This window comes from Giraffa tippelskirchi, chromosome 11 (genome assembly GCF_054371585.1).
Source record: "Giraffa tippelskirchi isolate mGirTip1 chromosome 11, T2T-mGirTip1v1.2.pri, whole genome shotgun sequence".
In the NCBI taxonomy this organism is placed as follows: Eukaryota; Metazoa; Chordata; class Mammalia; order Artiodactyla; family Giraffidae; genus Giraffa; species Giraffa tippelskirchi.
In genome coordinates this window covers 145,617,244-145,638,780 of record NC_137285.1, presented here as the reverse complement: position 1 = coordinate 145,638,780, position 21,537 = coordinate 145,617,244, and the positions used below count along the sequence as shown (strand labels likewise).

Below are 21,537 nucleotides of genomic sequence, written 5' to 3'. Positions count from 1 at the left end.
GGAGTTGGGGGCAGGGCTGGGGTGGGCACTTGCAGGTGGCATGGGCTTGGTCAAGGCAGGAGCTGACTGCCAGAGGCCCTGGTAGGGGAAGTGAGGGAGGCCCAAGATGAGACAGAGCCCTCTGCTCCTAGGATGGGCACCCCGTCCTGGCCAGAGGCTCCATCCTCCCCCCAGCCCGACTCCCTCCCAACCCCCGGGCAGCCCACAGCGTCCTCCATAGATGAATCTAACCCCATATATTACAATAGACTGCGTTTGCCTCTCCCCATAGGCCCTGCCCTCCCCCACCCCCAGCCAACAGCCCCCTGCTTCCCCTCCTCTGGCGGTGGCAGGTGCCCCCCTCAAGCAGTGCCATGTCCTGTCAGCAGCCCGCTGTCCTGGCCCTGGCCCAGGGGCGCAGAGGGCGGGGTGGCTCTGCTGCTACTCCAGGTAGATGTCTTCTGTGGGGCAGGTGTACTCCACAAACTGCTTGTAGAACTGCTGGAATGCTCTCCTAGGAGGCAGGCAGACACCCAGGAGTCACTGGCGAGGGGCAGGATCTCCCCGGGGTTTTCACCCTGGAGCGTCGGGGTCCCCGACGCTCTGTTCCAGGCTCTGTTTCCCACCCCCGCCCCGGTCAGAGCTGCTCGGCTCTGTTCTCTGCACGTGGTATTTCCTGAGTAAGACTGCAACTGAAGAAAGGGCCCAGCGACTGTAAAGTGAGGACCGCAGGACCGCCCAGCCCTCCCTCCAGACCCCGGCTCCGGCTCCGTGAGCCGAGGACGCGGTGCAGAGGCGCTAGGAGGACTGGAGGGTGCTGAGGCCTCCCTGAGGAGTGTGCTCAGGCCCTCAGGCCAGGGCTGGGAGCTTGCAGGACGCACATACTCACCCCACAGATTCTGCCAGCGCTTTGGTGGATTCTTCAGACACAAAGACATGGCAGGCAAACCGGTGGTCAGCAGGGTGCTTGGTGATGAACCCAAAGTACCTGCGGAGGGAGAGCAGTCCGTCTGGGTGGGATGGGGGCTCGGGCCCCTGGGGCGCACGCCAGGCCTGGGGCTGGACCGCAAGCACCCTGAGCCAGCATGCCCACCTCCGCCCCCTTCCCCTCTGGTCTTACTTGTTGTTCTTTGGATGGTATCCGCAGAAGGAGATGTTTTTTAACTGGAAAAAGTGGCTACATTTATTCCCCTACAGGAGGGAGAAGAGAAGAGGGTGGTCGTCAGCCCGCGGGGGCACAGGTTGGCAGTCTGGCGGGAGAGCGGGGGCCCCGGGCCGTCACCTTGGCCTCCTGGGAGTCGTCAGCCTTGACGCCGATCTTCACGCCCCGCACGCTGATCTCTAGGACGCAGCTGGAGGGCGGGTTAAAGTGCACGGTGAGCCGGCGGGTGGTGGCGATCTGTGGGTGCAGGACGGGATGTCAGGCTGGCGTCCCTCTCCCCAGGAGAGGATGGGGTACCGGGCCAGGGGTGGGCGCCCTCCCCGAGCGGAAGCGGCTACCTTTTGCATAGCGGCACAGAGGACGTCATTGCCCTTGTGATAGGGGACCTGGACTGAACCCAGGAACTTCACCCGGAACTGGTCCACCCAGTCACTGTTTTTGGTCAGGGCTGGAAAGCAAGTGTGGAATGAGGAGCAAGCAGACCCACAGAGGGTCACCGCCCCTGCCCCCCGGGCCCCCCAGAGTTGACCTTCCTGGTCTGGGCCTCAGCGTTCTCGATTGAGAAATGGATCTGAAGTCACCACTGCTGGGCCCCCTCCCTGGGAGGCTGAGATCTGGAGCACCTGTCTGCCCAGGAGCGATGGGGGCGGGGCTGATGTGGGGGCCCCGGGGCACCAGGGCGGGGGAAGGAACACTAACCTGCCATGTGTTCAGGCTCCTTGGTGACCTCAATGGCGTAGTAGGCAGGGAAGATGCCCCTGGCTCCCGTGCGCATGTTGTAGGCCTCGTACCAGTAGTCCTCGGCCTGCAGCTCCACCAGCAGAGGGTCATCCACTTCCAGCTCAAGTTCGTCTTCATGTCGAGGCACAAACCTGTCCCCAGCGAGGGCCCGGAGGAATTCACCGCCTGGGCCCCTTCAACCAGACATCTGTTTCCCCACCCTGCTCTGGGGTCAGGGAGCTACATAGGCGTCACTGGTTCAGTAAACATTTGCACAGCATCCGTGTGCCCGTCACTCCTGGGGCCGGGAGGAGAGGGCTGAGGTCAGTCATGCATGCATCTGCCACTGAGGAAACCACAGCCAAGGGAGCAAGGCCACAGGTAAACTGTGAGAGGTCATGGTGGTAGTAGTGTTAGTTGCTCAGTTGTGTCCGACTGTGCAACTCCACAGACTGTAGCCCGTCAGGCTTCTCTGTCCATGGGATTCTCCAGGCAAGAAGACTGGAGTGGGTTGCGATTCCCTTCTCCAGAGGATCTTCCTGACCCAGGAATTGAACCCGGGCTTTCTGCATTGCAGGCAAATTCTTTACCATCTGAGCTACAGGGAAGTTCTAAGTGAGGGGTCATGGGAGGTGACTATTTCCACGCGGGGGAGGGTGAGGGGCTGGCAGGTTTTCATGTGTGGTCAGGGGTGTCCGCTGGGCACCCTCTTGGGCTCTGGCAGCAAACACATCACTCTGAGACCATCCACTCTGTGTCTGAACTCCAGGTTCCTAGAGGGTGGACACTGTCCTCCCGGGGCTGAGTGGGAGGGCTGGTTTAGGCCTCGTGGTGGTGGTGCAGGCCAGCAGGGTGTGGCCTGCTCTTGCCTGGACAGCCGGGGCACTCAGCTCTTACCTGAATATGGCCCGGTGGGTCTGCTCCTGCTCTTCCCCGTTGATGACGCAGGAGAAGAGCCCAAAGGACTCCGCACCTGTAGGCGAGGGGGACAAGCTGGGAGAGGATGGTCCCAGCCCCGGGCTCAGCCCTAATGCCTTGACCAGATGGACCTGCGGCCGCCTCCCGGGGACACCTCACCCAGGTCCCCCCGGCAGCTCCCTGCTGCCCACTCACTGGAGGAGCGAGAGCGGCCACTCATGAAGACGTTCAGGAACTTCTTGGAGAAGTGGACGTCGGGTTCGTCGGGCGTGGAGTCCTCGGAGAGGCAGGCAGGGGGCCGCGGCCGGGGAGCCTCCTCGTACTCCTCCCCGATGGCCGACTCGTAGGGGGAGGAGGCAGAGGCGCAGTTGTCGTAGACGGTGGCCGAGTCGCTCTCGTCGCTGTAGTCACCGAAGCATGGCCGCAGGCTCACCAGCTCCAGCTGTGCGTGCTCGTCGACCACCAGCGTGTACTTGACCGAGTCGTAGGACAGGGCGCTGGTGTCGGAGCTCAGCGAGGCCCGCGGAGGCGGCGGCGGCTCTCCCAGGCTCCCGCGCCATCCTCCCCCTGGCGGCTCGGCCCGCTCCGGGGACGACAAGCAGTCGAAGCCCTCGTCCTCCTCGCTGATGGACGGATGTGGCCGGCCCGCACTGGCCGGGTAGGCGGCGGGGTCTGGGTCGGAGCTGACCGACATCCGGCTCTCGGCGGGCGGCAGGAAGGCAGAGGTGGGCTCGGCAGGGTCCGGGGGCCTCTGTACCGGAGTCAGGTAGATCTCCTCGGTGGCCTCCAGCCGCACGTCCGCCTGGTAGTGGATGCGGTCTCGGTGCGAGTGGCTCCGGCCCCCCGGGGGGGCGGTAGGGGGCCCACCGGGAGGCGCCATCTGGGTGGCGGCGCTTCGGCGGCAGGGGCTGTCCGTGGAGGTGCCTCGATCCTTGGTGGGCGCGGGGCTGCTGGGGGCCGGCAGCTCATCGCTCAAGCAGATGTGCTCATGCGGAGGCGTCTGCTCCCCTGGAGAGCAGGCGGGGTGGGGCTGAAGGCGGTGCCCTCACCGGGCCCTCCAGCCGCCCCGCGGGGCCTGCAGCAGACTCTGGGGCCATCGCTGACCACGCTGGGGTTCAGCAAGGGAAAGGGTCCCCACTTACCTGTCTTCAGCGGTGAAGATGATCTCGACACCCGATCCTGCCAACTGTGCTTCTTGCCCAGAGAGTTATTATTCAGCGTGTCCTGTGCAGGGAACAAAAGGCCCTTGTGACAGAGGCGCTCAACAGTGCCCGGCACAGGGAGGCCCCGGCCCTGCCCCGCCCCCCGCAGGCCAGCCCTAGGCCATTTGCTGCTGTCCTTGCCCCACCACCACCACCCTCAGCCCCCTGGCACAGGCAGGAGGGGTGGCAAGTCACAGCCTTCCTCGCCAGGGCTGCTGACGTGGGACAGTCCACCCCCTCGGCTCAGGGAAGCTGGCTGAGGCCTCGGGGAGATGCTCTCATTGGCCTCAACTAAAGTGGCAACAGCCACCATGAGTGGTGGGGAGTGGGGAGGGGAGCCAGAGCCAGACCCCGGGGTCTCAGACATGGAGGGTTTACAGGGAAGATGCTCACTCCCAGCCCAACTCCCCTGGAGCCTGGGAAGCCATGGCCTAGGGAAGGGGCAGGGACATGCTAGTAGAGCCTCAAAGAGGCAGGAAGAAGGATCTGCCCAGCAGCTGGCCTGGGGGACTGGCATGATTCCTACAAACGTTGGCTCCAGAACACAGTTCCCCCACCCCTCCCTGCCAGGAGCACATGAAAGGAATGACAGATGTAATTGTCAGAGGCCCTCCTTCCTAGATCTCCAGGCCACACAACCCACCTTCTCCGGGCCCTGGAACCCCTCTACACAATGCCTATATACAAGGCTCCCCACAGACACCTTAAGCCCCCTCCCCTGAGAACACCCTCGCAGGCTCACACATTCATGAGTTTGGCCACCAAAACCCACCAGACAGGATCCTGGGAAAGGGACGGATCCTCTCTCTCTGCAGCCCCTGCACCCTCCACCCACAGGCCCAGCTCCCAGAGCTGCTTCTCTGAACCTCCCCAGACTGGGCCTGGGAGACAATGGCCCACAGCCGGCTCTCCCCCACCCCATTCAACCCTCCTTGGCATCCAGCCACCCAGCCTAGGGGCCCTAGGCCCCCAACTCAGCCCAGCAGCTCGGCCTCCCATTTCTCTTCCCTGCCTCCCGGGAATTCCCAGCTGCCCGAATTTCAAAGGGGCGGCTGCTCCCCAGCCCCAACTCCTCACAACTTCCCCCGACTTTCCCCACGCAGCCACCTCACGTGCCCTTTCCTCCAGGCCCTGCTTCTGCCCCACCTTCACCAGGAACCCCGACACCCTGGCAACCCCTGTTCTCTTAATCCCCTACTTCCCTCTCCAGCAGCATCTTCTCCCCGCCCCTCTCAGCCCCTGCATTCCCTTCCACGTCTCCTCGAGGCTCCAAACCCAGCCAGACCACTCGGCCCCTCAGTTAGGGTGGATTCTGCTTGCCTTCAGCGATCACCTCTCCAGGGACCTCCCCCTCCGAAAGCTACTCCAAGCATCACCAGGCTGGAGACTTCTCCGACTCGCGCAGCCCTGCCGGCTCCGCGGCCCTCGCCGGGACCCTGAGGACACCTGCCGGAGCCCCGCCCCGCGGCCCCGCCCCCTGGGCCCCGCCCCCGCCTCACCTGAGACCGCGGCACCTGGGGGAAGAGGTTGAGCGTGGTGGGTCGCTTGGGCCGGTACGTGTCTCCGCCGCCCGGGCCCGGGCCCTGGCCCTGGCCCTGACCCTGGCCGCGGGGCGCCGTCTCTTGGCGGGGCTCGGCCTCGGGAGGCCCCGCTCCCGGCCGCCGCGCGGTGCGCTCCTCCTCGTCGTCGTCCTCGGCGCCGGGAGTGTCCCCCGCCGCATCGATCAGGTCCATCTGCAGCATCTCGGCCTGCAGCCGGCTCGCCCCGCCGCCGCCGCCGCCGCCCGCGGAGAGCAGCCCGGCGCGTGGGGGCTGCGCGGCGCGAACGGAGGGGCGTCAGGGGGCCGGGCGGGGGCGGGGCCCAGGCGGCCGAGCACCGCCCGCCACATCGCCCCACGCCCGGCGCAGGCGAGCCCATTCCGCGGCCGCAACGAGGGGGAGATAGGGAGCGAGGCAAGGAGCCCCGCGAGAGGGGGCCGTGCTCTCCCGCACCCTCGAGGACGCGCGAGGCCGCCGCCTCCTCCGCATGTCAGTCCGCACCTTTGGCAGTCCACACCGCTCCCCGCCCCCACGGTCCCCCGCTTTTCGACTCTTTGCAACCCCCCTCGTTCCCTTGGCAACGGCCGGTGACCTCACCCGAGTAGTAAACCGTGCCCAGAGTGAGGTCACCGCTGTTGCCATGGGGACGGAGGGGTCGCCGAGGAGTTCAGGGCCCCACAGGGATGGAGACCCGGGTTAGTTTTTGAAGTGGGCAGTAAGGAAAACTCAGGAATCAGTCTCAGCCCGGAGGGCCGCAGTGCGGACAGGAGGACCCGAGCGTGGCCGAAAGAGGGATGCCGGGCGGGGAGGAGCAAGTTGCAAGTACCCGCACGAGGCAGTGGCATCCACACCCTCCTCCGTCCTCAGGCTGAGGACCCTCCAACCTGAGGACTTCTCTCGGGCGAGCCTAACTTTGACAGTCTAGAGCTCCGTTCTAGTTCCAGGTCTGCCATTAACTCCCTGGCACCTTGGACAGATCCCCTGACTCTTCCCAATTCCCTCACCAGTTAACTGCCTCCCAGCTTCCCAGAGAGGCGAGGATTTACTGGCAAGAAAACGTGATAGCCCCCCTGGAGCTTGGCTAAGGCCCCACAGGGTACACCCGGAGCTAGTACCCGTCTCAGGGTCCACTGGTTGCAAAGACCACCCTCTCCAAGGCTCTGCTCCTACAAGTCAGCCAAGAGGATGGTGTGGGAGTCCCAAACTGATGAATGACCTTAAAGAAGCTGTATTAGTCCAGAATAAGTGGGCTCTGCCTCCATCCCCTCTAGGCCTGGCCAGAGGGTGGGGGTTGGGGTACAGCATACTGCAGGGTTTGCCCACCTCTCGGTTTCGTCTTGCCTAGAAGGACTTACAGAATCTCTGGGGGCAAAGGGAGGTCAACACAGAGGCACCCCACCCAACTCACACTGCGGCTCTCCTTTACTAACATTCTCCCCACAGCATGTCTACTCCAGCCACCCACCCTCCTGGGGCCTAAGAGAAACTCTGGGCTCTGCAACCTAGCTGCATGCCTGATTTCCATCTCTTGGCCCGTGGCCCCTTTTCCCTGTTCTTAAAAGACATGAGGGATCTCTGTCTGACTGGGTCTCCCCTGATGCTGGGGACCTCCCTCCAGGCAGGATTCAGACCTTTGGCAGCTGAGAGAGCCATTTGTCCTATGGCAAAGCCATGGGGGCCTAGAGCAGCAATGCTGATTAACCTTCCAGAGGGACCTTTAGGACAGTGGGCCGGGGGAGGTCCGCAAGGCTGTGTGGTGTGTTCGGTGCCATGGTAGCCAAGGGAGTGCCCTGGCTCTTTTCTCCTGCCCCAAAGCACTGCAGATTCCACTGGACTCCACCCTGCACTGCCTCAGGCCCTCTGCCAAGACAGTTTTGGAGAGGATTTAGGGTAGTCCTGAGCCTTCCCTTAATTCTGGTCCTAATTGCTACTGTCCTAGGCCTCAAGACTTCCTGCTCTCTCCCTTCTTGCGGACAGCTGAGGGAGCTGTCTCCTGCCTTTGCCCCTGGCAAAATAAATAAATACATAATAAATAAAAAATCTGAGCACTCAAGATGTGCCAAGAATTGTCCTGCATGTTATTTCCTTAGATGGGAGTGCCACACGACCCCGAGAGCCCCTCTAGATACAGGGTATCCCTCCCTCCTGTCCCTTCCCATCCTGCCCACCCCACCCTTACCCGTAAGGACAAGGTGTCTTTGCACTGCAGGCTGATGCCACACTCATCAGTGATCTCGGAGAGGTCTTCATCCTCAAACTCCTCCAGGCTGATGTCATGGGTAAGCCTGGTGTGGACAAGAAGCCAAAGTTACCACTCAGGGGACTGCTGGCAGTGGGCCAAGGACCCTGATGCTTCCCCCATACCTCTTCTGAGGGGCAGCCCCTCGAAGACATATCACAGCCCCCAGAGGATAGGACCTGAGGTCTGCCTGCATCAGTGCAAAGGGTACTGAACAGGCAGGGCAAGTTTGGGGCTCAGATCAAAAGGCAGGTCTCCCAGCAAGGAGTGGAAGGGAGGGCTCTGGGTCACCCTAGCTCTTCCTGGCTGGGAGTTGTCCCCCCTGCTGTCAACCCGGAGGCTGTGCCTAGAAGGCCCAACTGGCCAGAGCCTTGGCTCTGCCAAAGAAATGGCTCCCAGAGTCAAGGCATTGACTTGACTCCAGTTCACTCATGGAGGAGGCAAGAGCATCAAGAAGAGACTCCAAGGGAGGCCAGGATTGGGGGCTCCCTGTGTACCTCGGGGACAGAACCCAGGGTGCTGGCAGAGGCCCCGCCCCAGCTCAGAGGAGTGCTCCATGTCCCCGGCCCAGGAAGTCCCACGCCTAGGAAGCCCTGGGAGCAGGTGAAGGGGAACCTGGTGTCAATCTAGTTTCATCCTGTTCTAGGAAAGACAGTGCCCCTATTCTGTGTTCTTGGTCTCATCAATTCAAACACAAAATCCTCCTGCCTGGCATGTGGGCCCTGAACAGGAGGTTGCCCATGGCGGGGCTGGGATAAGCCGGAGGTGTCCTGGACTCAGGAGACAGATCAAAGCATGGAGTCTCTAAACTGGCTGTACTAGGATCCCCTCCCCTCAGGCTGGCCCTGCACCCCCACCCCAGAGTGGCGGGCTGTGCCAGCCCCTACTCAGCCCCAGCCCTGGGTATCTGCCCGATTTGGTGAGGATGGGACAGTGGGAGAACTCTGTTAAGGAAGTTGGGGGGAATTCTGAGTCTTCTCTTCAAGAAGACCAGGAGATTGAGGCATAGAGAATGGAGACCCACTAGTCCAAGGTCACCCAGGAGAGGTGGTGGGCTCAGCCCCAGGAGGTCCTAGGAGGCCACACCCCCTGCCTCTGGCCTCCACCCAACCAAACAGAGACCCGGAGCCCAGTGGAGCCGCCCCAGAGCTTCCCCCTCCCCCACACCGGTCCCCAAACCCCTACCAGCGCTCCCACTGATCCTCCAACCAGCTGTCATTGTCTGGGCTCGAATCCATCTTCAGCACCAGCTGCATGGAGAGCCCTGCCCGGCCGGGGGGCTGCGGGGACCCAGGGCCGCCCTCTCATGCCCAGAAGGGTTGGGGGTGGTGCCAGGGCTCGGGGCAGGGCTGGGGCCTCCGGCCTCCGCTGCCTGGGCCTGCCTTTCTGCGTCCAGCCCGCTGCAGAAGCCTGGGGAGCTCATTAAAAATAGATGGGCCGGGAGAGGAGGCAGCGGCTGGCTGCCGACCCCAGCTCTGCCCCGCCAGCCCTCAGCTGCAGGCAGCTTCCTCCCCCGGCCCTTCGCAGCCGCTGCTGTCGCGGCCGCCTCCCCTGCGGGATCAGGTTACTGCAATCAATGCCGGGCTCCACCTGCCCTTCCAATGCCCCGATCCTGTCGGGGCCTGGGGTGGCCCCCCCTCCCTGGCCCAGGCTTGGACGCAGATGGCAGAAATCTGGGCTGTTTCCCCCCAAAAGCCAGCCTCTGATCTGCTTTTAAAGGGCCAGCAGCACAATTAGGGCTCTTGGTGGTGAGACGGGGGTGGGGGTGGGGGGCTGTGCTTCCAAAATTCTCCACAAAGGGATGATCAGCCCCCGCAGCTCATCAGGCAGGTTTCTGCAGACAGCGCTGCCTGGGGTGGGTCTAAGCTGCTTCTATAGCCCACCTGGGTTCAGACAGAACCTGGCCCCCTTCCTCAGGGCTCTGTCCTTCCGTCCAGGAAGTGCCTGGAGGCAAAGGAGGCTCCAAGGCCAGGGCTAAGGGCAGGTCATGTGTGATCTCCCTGAGCAGGGCAGGAAGGGCAGCCTGGAGGCCCAAGAGCCTCCTGGCACCGCGGGGTGGCAGCAGTAGAAGCTGGAAGACCCCTGGAAGGATTCTGACGGGCTGAGGTAGCCAGATGGACAATGTGCTGTTGAAGGCCTCTTCTGACCTGGAGCCCAAGGGTGGTAGGTTCCCCGGGCTAGGGGAGGGCGTGGAGGTAGGGGTAGGCTGGGGAGGAAGCCAGGGCAGCCCTGCTTAGTCTGGCGCAGGGTGGCATCTCTGATCCTGGGCTGAGAACCCATTTGCAGTGGTTCTAAGCAGATGGGGAACACACACTGGCAGCCTGGCCCGTCACGGAGAAGGCACCCCTGGGACTCAGCTGGCACCAGGCAGCAGCAGGACCACTGGGAGTCTAACCCAGACATGTCTTCAGACGACCCTTGGGGGCCTGGGACCCCCGCACACATCTGCATATTCTTGTCCTCACTGCCCAGCCGGGCCTAGCTCCTGCCTCTGCAGTCCCAGGCCTCCGCCCTGGCCTGTCTGCCTCAGTTTCCCCATGCCTGCACATTGCTCCCCCCGCACCCACCACGATGAGGCAGAAGAAACATCACCCTTTGCCCGCGACTCTAAGATTTCTTGCTCTTGCCGACTCTGTGTGTGACAGCCTGTCTCTTGCATTTGCCTCCCAAGAGTCTAACCCAGAGCTTGGATGAAGCACATGGCAGGCTCTCAACCTGTGCCTGCCGGGAGAAGGTTTGGTTAAGCCCCCTCCTCCAGGAAGCCCTCCTGGTCCCCGGGTGTCAGCGCCTCACAGCCCTCCAGGCAGCGCTCACTGGTCCCTGTCATTCCTCTTGTTTGTGGTTGGTGTCACCCTGTGCGTGGAGGGAAGGCAGTGTGAAGGAGTAGAGGGAAAGAGGCCCACATCAAGCTCCCTTCCTGTCCTCTCAGGAGGCTCCAAAGTAGACAGAGCTCACACCCCACCCCCACCCTGTACTCAGCAGGTGAAGAATAAAGAACCCCACCCCCACTGCCCCCAGCAAAGCCTGGCGGGCAGAGCTGGCGAGGTCATCTTGCACACACCAGGCACTCAGTATGTGTCTGCTGATGGTTGTCCAGGACAGCCTCAGCCTCCACGGCTCCTCTCAGACCAGAGTGTTCGCAGCAGACCAGCAGGGTCTGGCTTGAACCTGGGCCGGAGCTTCTCAGCTCATTTCTACACAGCCGATCTCAGCATCACCCGGTATTCTCACTTCCAGGGAGGCAGGTCTGGGGGGCGGGTGGGGACAGCGTCTCTCTACACATGAGGAATGCGGGTCACCAAGGGCAGCGGTGGACAGAGCCCCGCGCTGGGGCTCAACAGCCCGCACTTCATCCCTGGCTCTAGTGGGGCGGGTTCACGGGGCTCCTCAATCTTACTTTTTACCCCTAAGCCAGGCAAGATGGTGGAAAGGCCGCCATACCAGGCTCAGACGCAGGAGGCCTGAGATCAAATCCCGCCTCCTTCCCTTATGAGGAGCAGCCACCCTGTCGCCTGAGTGGCTGCTGGGCCCTGGCCACCAACCTACTTTATGCTCTGCGTCTCCCTTCATCCTCACTCCAGCCTTGGAATATGATTTTATTCTGCCCATTTTACAGATAAGGAACACTAAGGCTCAGACAGAAGATGCCATAGGTCTGCAGCTTCCCCATATGTAAGACGAGCCCCCCTATCTGGGTGCTGGTAAACGTAACTGAGTGGCGTGTGTGTAAATTACAGGGTGCTGTGAGGACGTCCCGACCAAGGATCAGGGGCTGGACTGATCCTGGAGTCTTTGCAAATCACACCCACCGCCCACGATGTCTGCCTCTGCCCACCCCTCCGCCACCCCGTTCCCTGCCCTTTCCTCCTGCTTCTCCAGGCACCAGGAGTTCTGGGCCTCTCAGCTGAAGCCCCAGGAGACCCTTTGTGGAGGGAAAGCCAGACAGACCCTTGGTCCCTCCAAGTTCAAGGAGGGCAGCTCCTTGAGGAGGAAGGAAAAGACGGAGGGGAGGGAGGCAGTGGCAGCAGGAAGGAAGGAGGGAGGTCCCCTCCTGAACCCACTCACCCACCTTCCCCATGGAAACCGGCCCCCGGAGCACCAGAAGACAGCTCAGGCTGAACCACAAGAGCCGCCACAGGTCAGGTCCCCGGCTTCGCCTCTAGATCTGGGAACCCCGGCCCTTTGGAGGCAGCTGCCCTCATCACTCAGACCCGCTGCCCGTTCGGGTGAGACGGGTCACGAGGTCTCATCCACACTAACCTCTGGTGACTCTAGGGCTTGGGTTTGGTCTCTCGAGACCCCCCTGACCTTTGGCATCAATCTTTATCACGCAGGCCCCCTCTTCTGAGTTAACCTCATCGCCTCCCACTCTGGCGTCCCCGTCCTCCCCTCTGGCTCCTCACTGGCCTCTGGAAGCGCCGCCCCCAGGCTCCCCCCGCCTGAGCCCAGCTCCCCTAAACGGACAGACAAGCCTCTTGTGTTTCGATGTTTACCTCACGGCCTTTCCCTTGCCATGTGCCGTCAGTCATATCTCCCTGCTCGCTGCACTCCACCAATGGCAGCTCTTTCTAAGCTGCTGTTTCCACCCGGGAGGAGGCGGAGTTAGCCGTGGCTGCCAAGCCAGGGTTAAATGGTAAAGTGCTGAGGCTTCAAGCTGAGCAATGCCAAATCCCAGCTAGGCATCTGGCTGCCCAGAGGCTCTTCCTGTCTTCTTGTTCCTGGCTCCTGGGGAGGCAGGTCAGGGTGCCAGCTGACTGACCTTGGGACCCCGGCCACGATGTCTCACGGGACCCCGCCGTGATAGGGTCAGCTGCGGGCCAGGGGTCCCGCCTGTCTCTCTGCCGCCCTCTGAGAGCTGAGCGCTGCTGCCCAGGGGGTTCTCAAACCCGAGCCTGGGCTGCCCTACTCCCAGCAGCTTCCCCACCTCCCTTGGGCTCCCCTACAGGCCATTCTCCGAGGAGCCACCAAAACCAACATATGAAATGCAAGTCTGGTCTTATCGCCTGTCCCCAACTCAGAATCCTGACAGCTTCCCCCATGCTTAGGGGAAAGGGCCCAAATTCTCACCTGTGGATCCTGCCCCCACCTCCCACTCTCCCAACTTTTAGGCTCCTGCCCCACTGGCTCCCATAACAAAGCCTCTCACTCCCTGTCAGGCCAAAGAGCCCTGCTGTGGCCTAGGTCCCTCTTTCTGGCGTCCTGGGGCGGGGGTCGCTGGAATTTTCCCTGTGGGCTCTGCGACCAGAGGTGGGCTCCCCTTAGAGGTAGCTGGCCCCTGAGGGTGGCGTCACTGGGGGCCTGACGCGACAGGTACTTAGTGACTGCTACTGAGTGAAGGAAACGCTGGCACGTCCCCAGGTCTGTCTAGATTTCCCCTTCGGAAATCTCAAAGCCAGTTCCCTTTTCAGCCCGACTTCCTGCATGCCCCACACCCTGCCTGCGCCTGTCTGCGGTAGGATGTGGGGGCCTCTGGGAAGATGATGCTGGCTGAGACGGCAGAGTGGGGGGTGCTAGGCCCAGCCTCACCCTCAGAGTCCCCTCTCCATCCCACCCCCAGCTCTAGGGGACCCTGGGGTCAGGCTGGGTTTTCTCCTCTGGTCTGGAATTCCTTTCTCAACCATGTCCACACTGGGGTCATCTTCACTGGAAACTGAATCCAACCCAAGAAAGAAGTCCCACAGGAACACCCACCTTGGGGTTGCGTTCACTCGTGCCCGACCTGCCAGGCTCTTCTGCCCATGGGATTCTCCAGGCCAGAACACTGGAGCGGCTTGTCATGCCCTCCTCCAGGGGATCTTCCCAGCCCAAGGATCGAACCCAGGTCTCCCGCATTGCAGGTGGATTCTTTACCAGCTGAGCCACCAGGGAAGCCCAGCTGTGCTGGCAGGCAGGTTCTTTACCACTAACACCCCCCGGGAAGCCCCTGCTTGGGGTTCAGTTCAGTCAGCTCAGTCGCTCAGTTGTGTCCGACTCTTTGCGACCCCATGAATTGCAGCACACCAGGCCTCCCTGTCCATCACCAACTCCCGGAGTCTACCCAAACCCATGTCCATCGAGTCGGTGATGCCATCCAGCCATCTCATCCTCTGTCGTCCCTTTCTCCTCCTGCCCCCAATCCTTCCCAACATTAGGGTCTTTTCCAATGAGTCAACTCCTCGCATGAGGTGGCCAAAGTATTGGAGTTTCAGCTTCAACATCAGTCCTTCCAATGAACACCCAGGACTGATCTCCTTTAGGATGGACTGGTTGGATCTCCTTGCAGTCCAAGGGACTCTCAAGAGTCTTCTCCAACACCACAGTTCAAAAGCATCAATTCTTCGGCGCTCAGCTTTCTTCACCGTCCAACTCTCACATCCATACATGACTCCTGGAAAAACCATAGCCTTGACTAGACGGACCTTTGTTGGCAAAGTAATATCTCTGCTTTTAAATATGCTATTTAGGTTGGTCATAACTTTCCTTTCGAGGAGTGCTGCTAAGTCGCTTTAGTCGTGTCCGACTCTGTGCGACCCCACAGATAGCAGCGCACCAGGCTCCGCCATCCCTGGGATTCTCCAGGCAAGAACACTGGAGTGGGTTGCCATTTCCTTCTCCAATGCAGGAAAGTGAAAAGTGAAAGTGAAGTCGCTCAGTCATGTCTGACTCTTAGAGACCCCATGGACTGCAGCCTACCAGGCTCCTCCATCCATGGGATTTTCCAGGCAAGAGTACTGGAGTAAGTGTCTTTTAATTTCATGGCTGCAATCACCATCTGCAGTGATTTTGGAGCCCAGAAAAATAAAGTCAGCCACTGTTTCCCCATCTATTTCCCATGAAGTGATGGGATCAGATGCCATGATCTTAGTTTTCTGAATGCTGAGCTTTCAGCCAACTTTTTCACTCTCTTCTTTCACTTTCATCAAGAGGCTCTTTAGTTCTTCTTCACTTTCTGCCATAAGGGTGGTGTCATCTGCATATCTGAGGTTATTGATATTTCTCCCAGCAATCTTGATTCCAGCTTGTGTTTCTTCCAGCCCAGCGTTTCTCATGATGTACTCTGCATAGAAGTTAAAGAAGCAGGGTGACAATATACAGCCTTGACGTACTCCTTTTCCTATTTGGAACCAGTCTGTTGTTCCATGTCCAGTTCTAATTGTTGCTTCCTGACCTGCATACAGGTTTCTCAAGCGGCAAGTCAGGTGGTCTGGTATTCCCATCTCTTTCAGAATTTTCCACAGTTTATTGTGATCCACACAGTCAAAGGCTTTGGCATAGTCAGTAAAACAGAAATAAATGTTTTTCTGGAACTCTCTTGCTTTTTCGATGATCCAGCGGATGTTGGCAATTTGATCTCTGGTTCCTCTGCCTTTTCTAAAACCAGCTTGAAAATCTGGAAGTTCACAGTTCATGTATTGCTGAAGCCTGGCTTGGAGAATTTTGAGCATTACTTTACTAGCGTGTGAGATGAGTGCAATTGTGCGGTAGTTCGAGCACTCTTTGGCATTGCTTTTCTTTGGGATTGGAATAAAAACTGACCTTTTCCAGTCCTGTGGCCACTGCTGAGTTTTCCATATTTGCTGGCATATTGAGTGCAGCACTTTCACAGCATCATCTTTCAGGATTTGAAATAGCTCAACTGGAATTCCATCACCTCCACTAGCTTTGTTCGTAGTGATGCTTTCTAGCAAGGATCTAATCTGTTTAAATACTTTGGTGCTGATAGGGAGCAAGAACTCTGGGATCTGGTGACTCAACTCTCGGGAAACTATCCTAAGGAAACCATCCCAACCATGGAAAAACCTTTCTACACAAGGAAGTGTGTCCTCATAATGGAAACCACGGCCGAGTCTGGCATGTGGGGTCCTCCAGCGGAGGGAGCATTGCTCACTCTTTGGGATGAACGTCATCAAGTCCGTGGGTTAATGTTGAAAATGGGAACTAATACAATGAGCAGAAGACAGAACGTGTCTCCCTGTGGCTCCAGTGATGACTCGCACTCGGGAATAGACCGTGACACAAATACCGCTGTGGGACGTGGTGGGATCTGGGGGGGCTCTCCTCGCGTCCGCTCTGGGCCACACCCCCCTGCACCCACCCCTCGCAGAGCCGGGGTTCCTGAGGTAACTCTGACTCCCGCCCTCACTCTGCTCCGCCCGTGAAGCCTGAGGCCCCGTACACTGCAGGCACTAAATCAACGCTTGTTAGAAGCAGCGTTCCATGAGAGCCCTGCCTGCGTCTCTGGTGCCGGATAAGGCCAGGCCCACGGTGGACGCGCCTAGAGATTTCTTGAATGAATCCAAGAGCAGGGCCGGCTGCCAGAGTCAGTGCCCTGGACGCGCAAGAGCCCCTGTGGGGCCCCCTGGGGTCCCGGGAATCCAGAGGCCAACTTAAGGCTCTGACATCCAACCAGTGGGGTTGAAATCCTGCCTTGGCCACAGCCGGCTGTGTGAGGAGAGTCCACGTTCTGTCTCCTGTACTGGAGGCTCATTGCAGCCGTCTGGGGGTGCTGCCCAGGGCCCGGGTTGGGGTGGCCTCAACAGCAACAGCTTTTCACTGCCCCCCAAATGTGGCTGGTTCCCGGCCTCTCCCTTCACTCTGTCCCCACAGGTACGATGTTCTTCCTGAGGCTTCAGGCCATCGCTTGCTCTCTGAGCGGAGACTCCCAGGGTCTGTGGCCCCAGCCCCATCCTCCCCTTGGAGCTCCAGACCCCAGACCATCTGCCTGCTTGAACCCTCTAATTGGGTCCCCCCCCACAATCAGCCACCTCAGGTTCAGCCTCAAGTGACTTCCTCACCCCGCCCGCCAAGCCTCTCACCTCCCACAGGACCCCCTTCCTCGGGACCCAGCCTCACCCCAGACGCCTCTGCCCCCCGCCCCGCTCCCTCCCAAGTGGGCTAATCTACCCTCCAAATGTCCCTCCCCTGAGCCCCGTCCACACCGGCCTGACGGCCGGTCTCCCAGTGGCCTCCCTGCCTCCTGGTCCACTCCTGATCGGACAGCCGAGGCACCATCTGATCCTGTCCTTCCCGAGACCTCTGGGGGCTCCCCTGCTTGTGGGGGGACAGGCCAGGGTCCCCACAGGGCCTCTGTGTCCCTGCACGCCCGCTCTCCACACTTGTGCCAGCCTGGGTGTCACAGCCCTGTCAGCCCCCTCCCTCTTCACCCCTCCTCTTGGGTGACCCTCACTCGCCCCCCAAGCCTGCGCTGAGCTGACCCTGCCCTGACCCAAGGCCCCTCCAGGCCCCTGACCCGAGTCACCAGCTCACCTACCGCCTGTCTGGTAAGGCCTTGTCTGTCTGTCCGACTATATAGACCATGTTGCCGCCCGCACGACAGGCCAGGCCCTCGTCTCTGCCTCCGGACTGTTTCAGTGAGCCTGGCAAAGTGCAAGTACTTGGGGTTTTTTGGGGGTGAGGTGGGGAACCGGGCAGCACAGCTTATAGGATTTTAGTTCCCCGACCAGGGATCGAACCCAGGCCCCTAGCAGTGTCAGTGTGCAATCCTAACCACTGGGAATTCCCGCAAGTTCTTGCTGATTGAACGAAGAACAGCTGAGTGCATGGAACCCTGTGAAGAGATGAGTAAGGGGCCCTCGGCTCCCGCGCCCCCAGGCAGCATGGCGGCCAGAACATGACCATCGAGTCCCGAGTCCTGAGACCCAGTGCTGCCCCAGTTCCGCTGCAGCTCGCCGTGTGTTCTCCAGAACCTGCTCAGCCTCTCTTGTCTCCCCCTAAGTAAGGGGGTGGGGGGCTGGACGAGCTGGTCTCTAAGGTCCGTCTCATCCACGCCCCCTTCCGCACACCCCGGGCGGCCGCTCACTTGACTCCCCACGAGCCTCTCACGCGGACTGTCCCACTGCCCCCCCTTCCTCCTATCACCTAGCTCAAGGAATCCGCCGCTGCTTCTAAATTCTCTCACAGAATTTCCTTAAAATGAACATGTATCACTTTACTGTTCAATTTTCTTTTATTCTTTTGTAAGTGACAGAAGTAACTTATGCTTATGGTAAAAATAAGAACTCAAAGAATACAGAAGTTTGTGAAATAAGTGAAAATCCCTCTCCCACACCAGAGTAAAAGGTAATTACCAGTAAATGGTTGGAGCATTTGTAGAATCAGGGAAAAAAAAGCTTGTTTACACCAACTCTCAACAAATAAATGCTCGCCCTCCTCAGATCCACACCACATGTCCCCCTCCACAAACTCCTCCATCATCACCCCTCTGGGCCCTCCCTTCCCAGGGTGGCTCTGAACTCGACCTCTGCCACTTATCTACCTCTTCCCGTCTCAGTTTCTTCATCTGCAAAGTGGGGATAACAACAAGATTCTGTTTATGTGGTTCTGGGCAGGACTAGGCGCTCTTGCACAAAAAGTGCTTAGAACAGCGTCTGGACAAAGCAAAGGCCTCCCAAGTGGCAGGGTTTCCAGCGTTCTTCTCTGAACGCTCCAACTGCATCCCCAACTAAATAATAAACCACTAACGCCTTACTGCACACCTACTCTGTGCCGGGCGGGCATTAGGCAAATCGAAGTTTAGGTATTGACTTCTTGTGCCTCCTGGAAGTGGACAGTGGTGCTAGGGTACACACACGCATGCACACACACACGTGCACACACACACATTCATGCATGAGCACACACATGCGTGCACACACACAATAATACCCACAAGAACAGCCCTACGTGAATATCGCTCTTCACAGCCCTTGAAACACTCAACGCGTGTTGTTTCATCCATGTCTTAGGGCACCCTGAGCAGGGGTCCAGGTAGGCATCATGGAGAAAAAACAGGCCCAGGGCATTCGGCACCCACTCTAAGCACATGGCTAAGAGGACGGAGCCAAGATTCAAACCCAGGCCAGAGCCACAGGGGAGCAGTCCCCACCCAGGGTTCCATCAGCCGAGCTAAGAACTATGAGAGGCGGGAAGGGGAAAGGGCAGCGGGGGCTGCTGGAGCTGGCAGGGCAGGCCCTGGGGGCCGGAGACACTGGCCTTATTGTTCACACACGGGGGCCTCATCTCCACAGCCAGGCCCTGGTGTCCTGGAGGGCCAACCCACGCTCAGCCTTGGCATAGTGCCACCCTCACCCACCGGGCCCAGGGCTGGACACACTCACCAGCGGGCCCTCCTTGTCAGTTACCGTCCCTAAGGCGTCCAGGATAACCTGCAGGCCAGGGGCAGGGAGGGATGGAACTCACTCTCTCCTGGGGATGGGGAAGCAGCTGGGGGAGGCCAAGCTGTCCTCTGGGCCAGAGGCAGGGCCTGAAGGTAGAGTGGACTCAACACGCAGCCTCAGGACCTGACTGCCCCGGGGAAGCCACCCGCCTTCCTGAACCTCAGTCTCCTCATCTACAAAATGGGCAGGCCCATCCTGACGCCCAGAGGGGTGGGGAGGGAGACCTCAGCCAGCCCCGAAACATGCCCCGAGCAGGAATGAGCCATCTCAACGCCCGCCGGTTGGAGGGTGACACTTGTTGAGTGCCAGCTTGATACACATTAAGGAATCAATATGAATTAGCTCATCAACAGATGAGACTCAGGAAAGACAAAAAAGCTGCCCAGGTCAGGCAGCTAGAAAGCTGGTGGAGCCAGGATTTGAGTCCAGGTCTGTCCGAGGGCTGTGCTCTCCCACTACAGAGGGGCCTCCTGGAAGGAGGGCAGCACTGGTGTGAAGGCGGCGCAGTCCACGGCAGGTGGAGTGAGTCTCATACCTCAGGCTTCTTACTCTGAGGCTCGAACCGCAAAGCCCCCAGCCCTGGAGCTTCCTCCATCTGGTCTTTGGCAGCTCAGCTCGGGGCCTTCTGGGAGATTTCTAGTCCTGATGATGATGCCATTAGAGATCCCTGGAGGACCCTGTCCACCTGGGGGCCGGGGAGCCAGCAATCCCTTGGTCAAGAAGAGGGGCTGGCGCTGGAGCCCAGCTGGGGCCTGGCGGGGGTGGCGGCCCCAGGAGAGGGGCAGGCGCCAGCTCATTAAATGGAGGAACAATAGGGAATGCAGAGGCCTCTTTCTGGGGGCTCTGGAGCGGTAACCCCTCCTCTCCTTCCTCTCCAACCCACCAGAATTAGGACGGAGGGATGTCCATCCCAACCCCCACAACACCCACTGCCACCTCTCTGAAATCCACCTCCCAGTTGCCTAAGACCAGACTGGGGGCAGGGAGAGAGCTGAAGGAGGAGCTCAGATCAGGATCCCGGGTACTCACCCCAGCAGGACCCACCCCACCAAAATCCCTGGCTACGCCTGGGGGCTCCAACCCTGACTCCCTTCCCCACAGCCGGGCCTCGGATCTCGCGGGCTGAGGCTGAGCCTTCGGTTCGGCACCTACACGCACGTGACCAGGTCAGTGCTTGTCCCAATCCTCGGAAGGTCCTGGCCACGCCAGGCCTGAGAGTTGGGCCCCTCCGGCCAGGCAGGGCTGGGGGAGGGGCCTGCGACTCTCCAGCACCAAGTCGCCCCAACCTGGTGCCATCCTCTATTCATGAGCCTTCCGACTGGGCACAGGCAAAGCCTCAGGCTTCCTGCCTCCTGCAGGAACTCAACGCGGACCCCAGGCCCTGCCGCAGCTCCAAAGTCGGGGAGAAGGCGGCCTCCGCGCCCTCTCCTCCAGTTCCAGCTCAGGATCTCCTCGCCTCGGACACGGAATGGCGGAGAGAGCCGCACCGCGGATATGCATCGGCCATGAGTCTAGACTTGAGGCTGACGGGGGTTCGGCAAGAGACCCCATCCCCACGCCGCCCTCTCGTTCTGCGGTTTCCCATGAGTGTGTGTTGCGGGGCGGGTGCGGGGGAGGCGGCGGGCAGCCCGGGCAGATCAATTTAGGCTGAAGGGTGGGGCGCGGCGGCCGGAGAGCCTCACCTGAAATTGGGCGGCGACGCGATGTGCAGCCCCAGGAACGGGGAGGCGGCAGGCGGGGACGCGGCCCCCCCGCCCAGGCCGCCGCTCTCTCGCTCCGCCATTCTCCCGCACAGCCCTGGCCATCCGGGCGGAGCGCGGCGCGGAGGCGGCGGCGGCGGCGGCGGCGGGGAAGGAGGCGCGGGCGCGGCGAGAGGCCGCCGCCGAGGGGATCGGCTGGGGACTGCGCGGCGGGCGCACCTGCGCAGGGCAGGGCGCGGCTCCAGACCGCGCGCCGCTCTCGGGACTGGCGCGAGCGCCTCCGAGCGCGCTCCCGGGTCCTCGGCCGGGCCTGGGTACGCCCCGCCCCGCCCCGCCCCGCCCCGCCCCGCCCCTTACCCGAGAGCCCCGCCCCGCCGCGCTCTCCAAGGTGCTGAAGTCTCAGCCCCGCGGTCCCCGAGTTTGGCCCCGCCCCGCCCTCAATCCCACGCAGTAATAACAACAGCTTCCCCTTCCGCAAAGCCCTCTTGTGCCCCTGCGGGCTCTGTTCCTGGGGTAGGCCTAGCGCCCGGGTATGGGGTAACGAATGGCGGGATCTTGGTCCCTAGGACCCGAGATGACCCCCTCGCTGCAGACAAAGGCAGTCAGGAAAGGAGAGTCATGGAGGAAGGCAGAGAAACACTAGTGGGTGTGGGGAGCTGGCTCCTAGGGCCGACAGATTTTTGGAGTGAGGTGGTGTGAAGTCACAGCCCGGCTCTCCGAGAGAATAGGTGGTGTGACTTTGCATTAGTGACAACAGTCCTAAGGCTTGGTTTTTTTCTCATCTGTGAAATGGGGACGATAATGGTCCATCTCACGGTCATGAGGATGAAATGTAATACAATTGTTGGCACTGGAGGCTGGGAACACCCCACCTCCAGCTGGGAACCAGGGCTCACCCCTTGAGGGGACACCTGCCCCCCCCC

General features: G+C 60.7%; 1 protein-coding gene across 2 annotated transcripts; it reads right to left on the bottom strand.

Annotated features, from left to right (window-relative positions):
* Positions 1 to 221: 221 nt before the first annotated feature.
* On the bottom strand, positions 222 to 20,946 carry MAPK8IP1 (mitogen-activated protein kinase 8 interacting protein 1). 2 transcript variants are annotated; one of them, XM_081538342.1, is made up of 12 exons: positions 20,597 to 20,946; positions 7,699 to 7,804; positions 5,481 to 5,792; positions 3,922 to 4,003; positions 2,975 to 3,787; positions 2,759 to 2,834; positions 1,841 to 2,013; positions 1,480 to 1,589; positions 1,262 to 1,378; positions 1,100 to 1,170; positions 869 to 967; positions 222 to 493 (listed from the first exon to the last, which is right to left on the bottom strand). In XM_081538342.1, exons 1-12 carry the CDS (start codon positions 20,695 to 20,697, stop codon positions 421 to 423), a joined length of 2,133 nt encoding a protein of 710 aa, XP_081394468.1. In that variant the 5' UTR covers positions 20,698 to 20,946; the 3' UTR covers positions 222 to 420. The 2 variants fall into 2 exon arrangements, with proteins under 2 accessions (XP_081394468.1, XP_081394469.1); XM_081538343.1 differs by lacking the exon at positions 20,597 to 20,946 and adding an exon at positions 8,944 to 9,290.
* Positions 20,947 to 21,537: the final 591 nt, after the last annotated feature.

Coding starts and splice junctions, on each gene's coding strand:
- MAPK8IP1 (XM_081538342.1), bottom strand. CDS start 20,697: ATGGCGGAGCGAGAGAGCGGCGGCCTGGGCGGGGGGGCCGCGTCCCCG. Junction 2,014..2,758: donor ACCCACCGGGCCATATTCAG/GTAAGAGCTGAG, acceptor CGCTGGGGACAG/GTTTGTGCCTCGACATGAAG. Junction 968..1,099: donor TACCATCCAAAGAACAACAA/GTAAGACCAGAG, acceptor CTCCCTCCGCAG/GTACTTTGGGTTCATCACCA.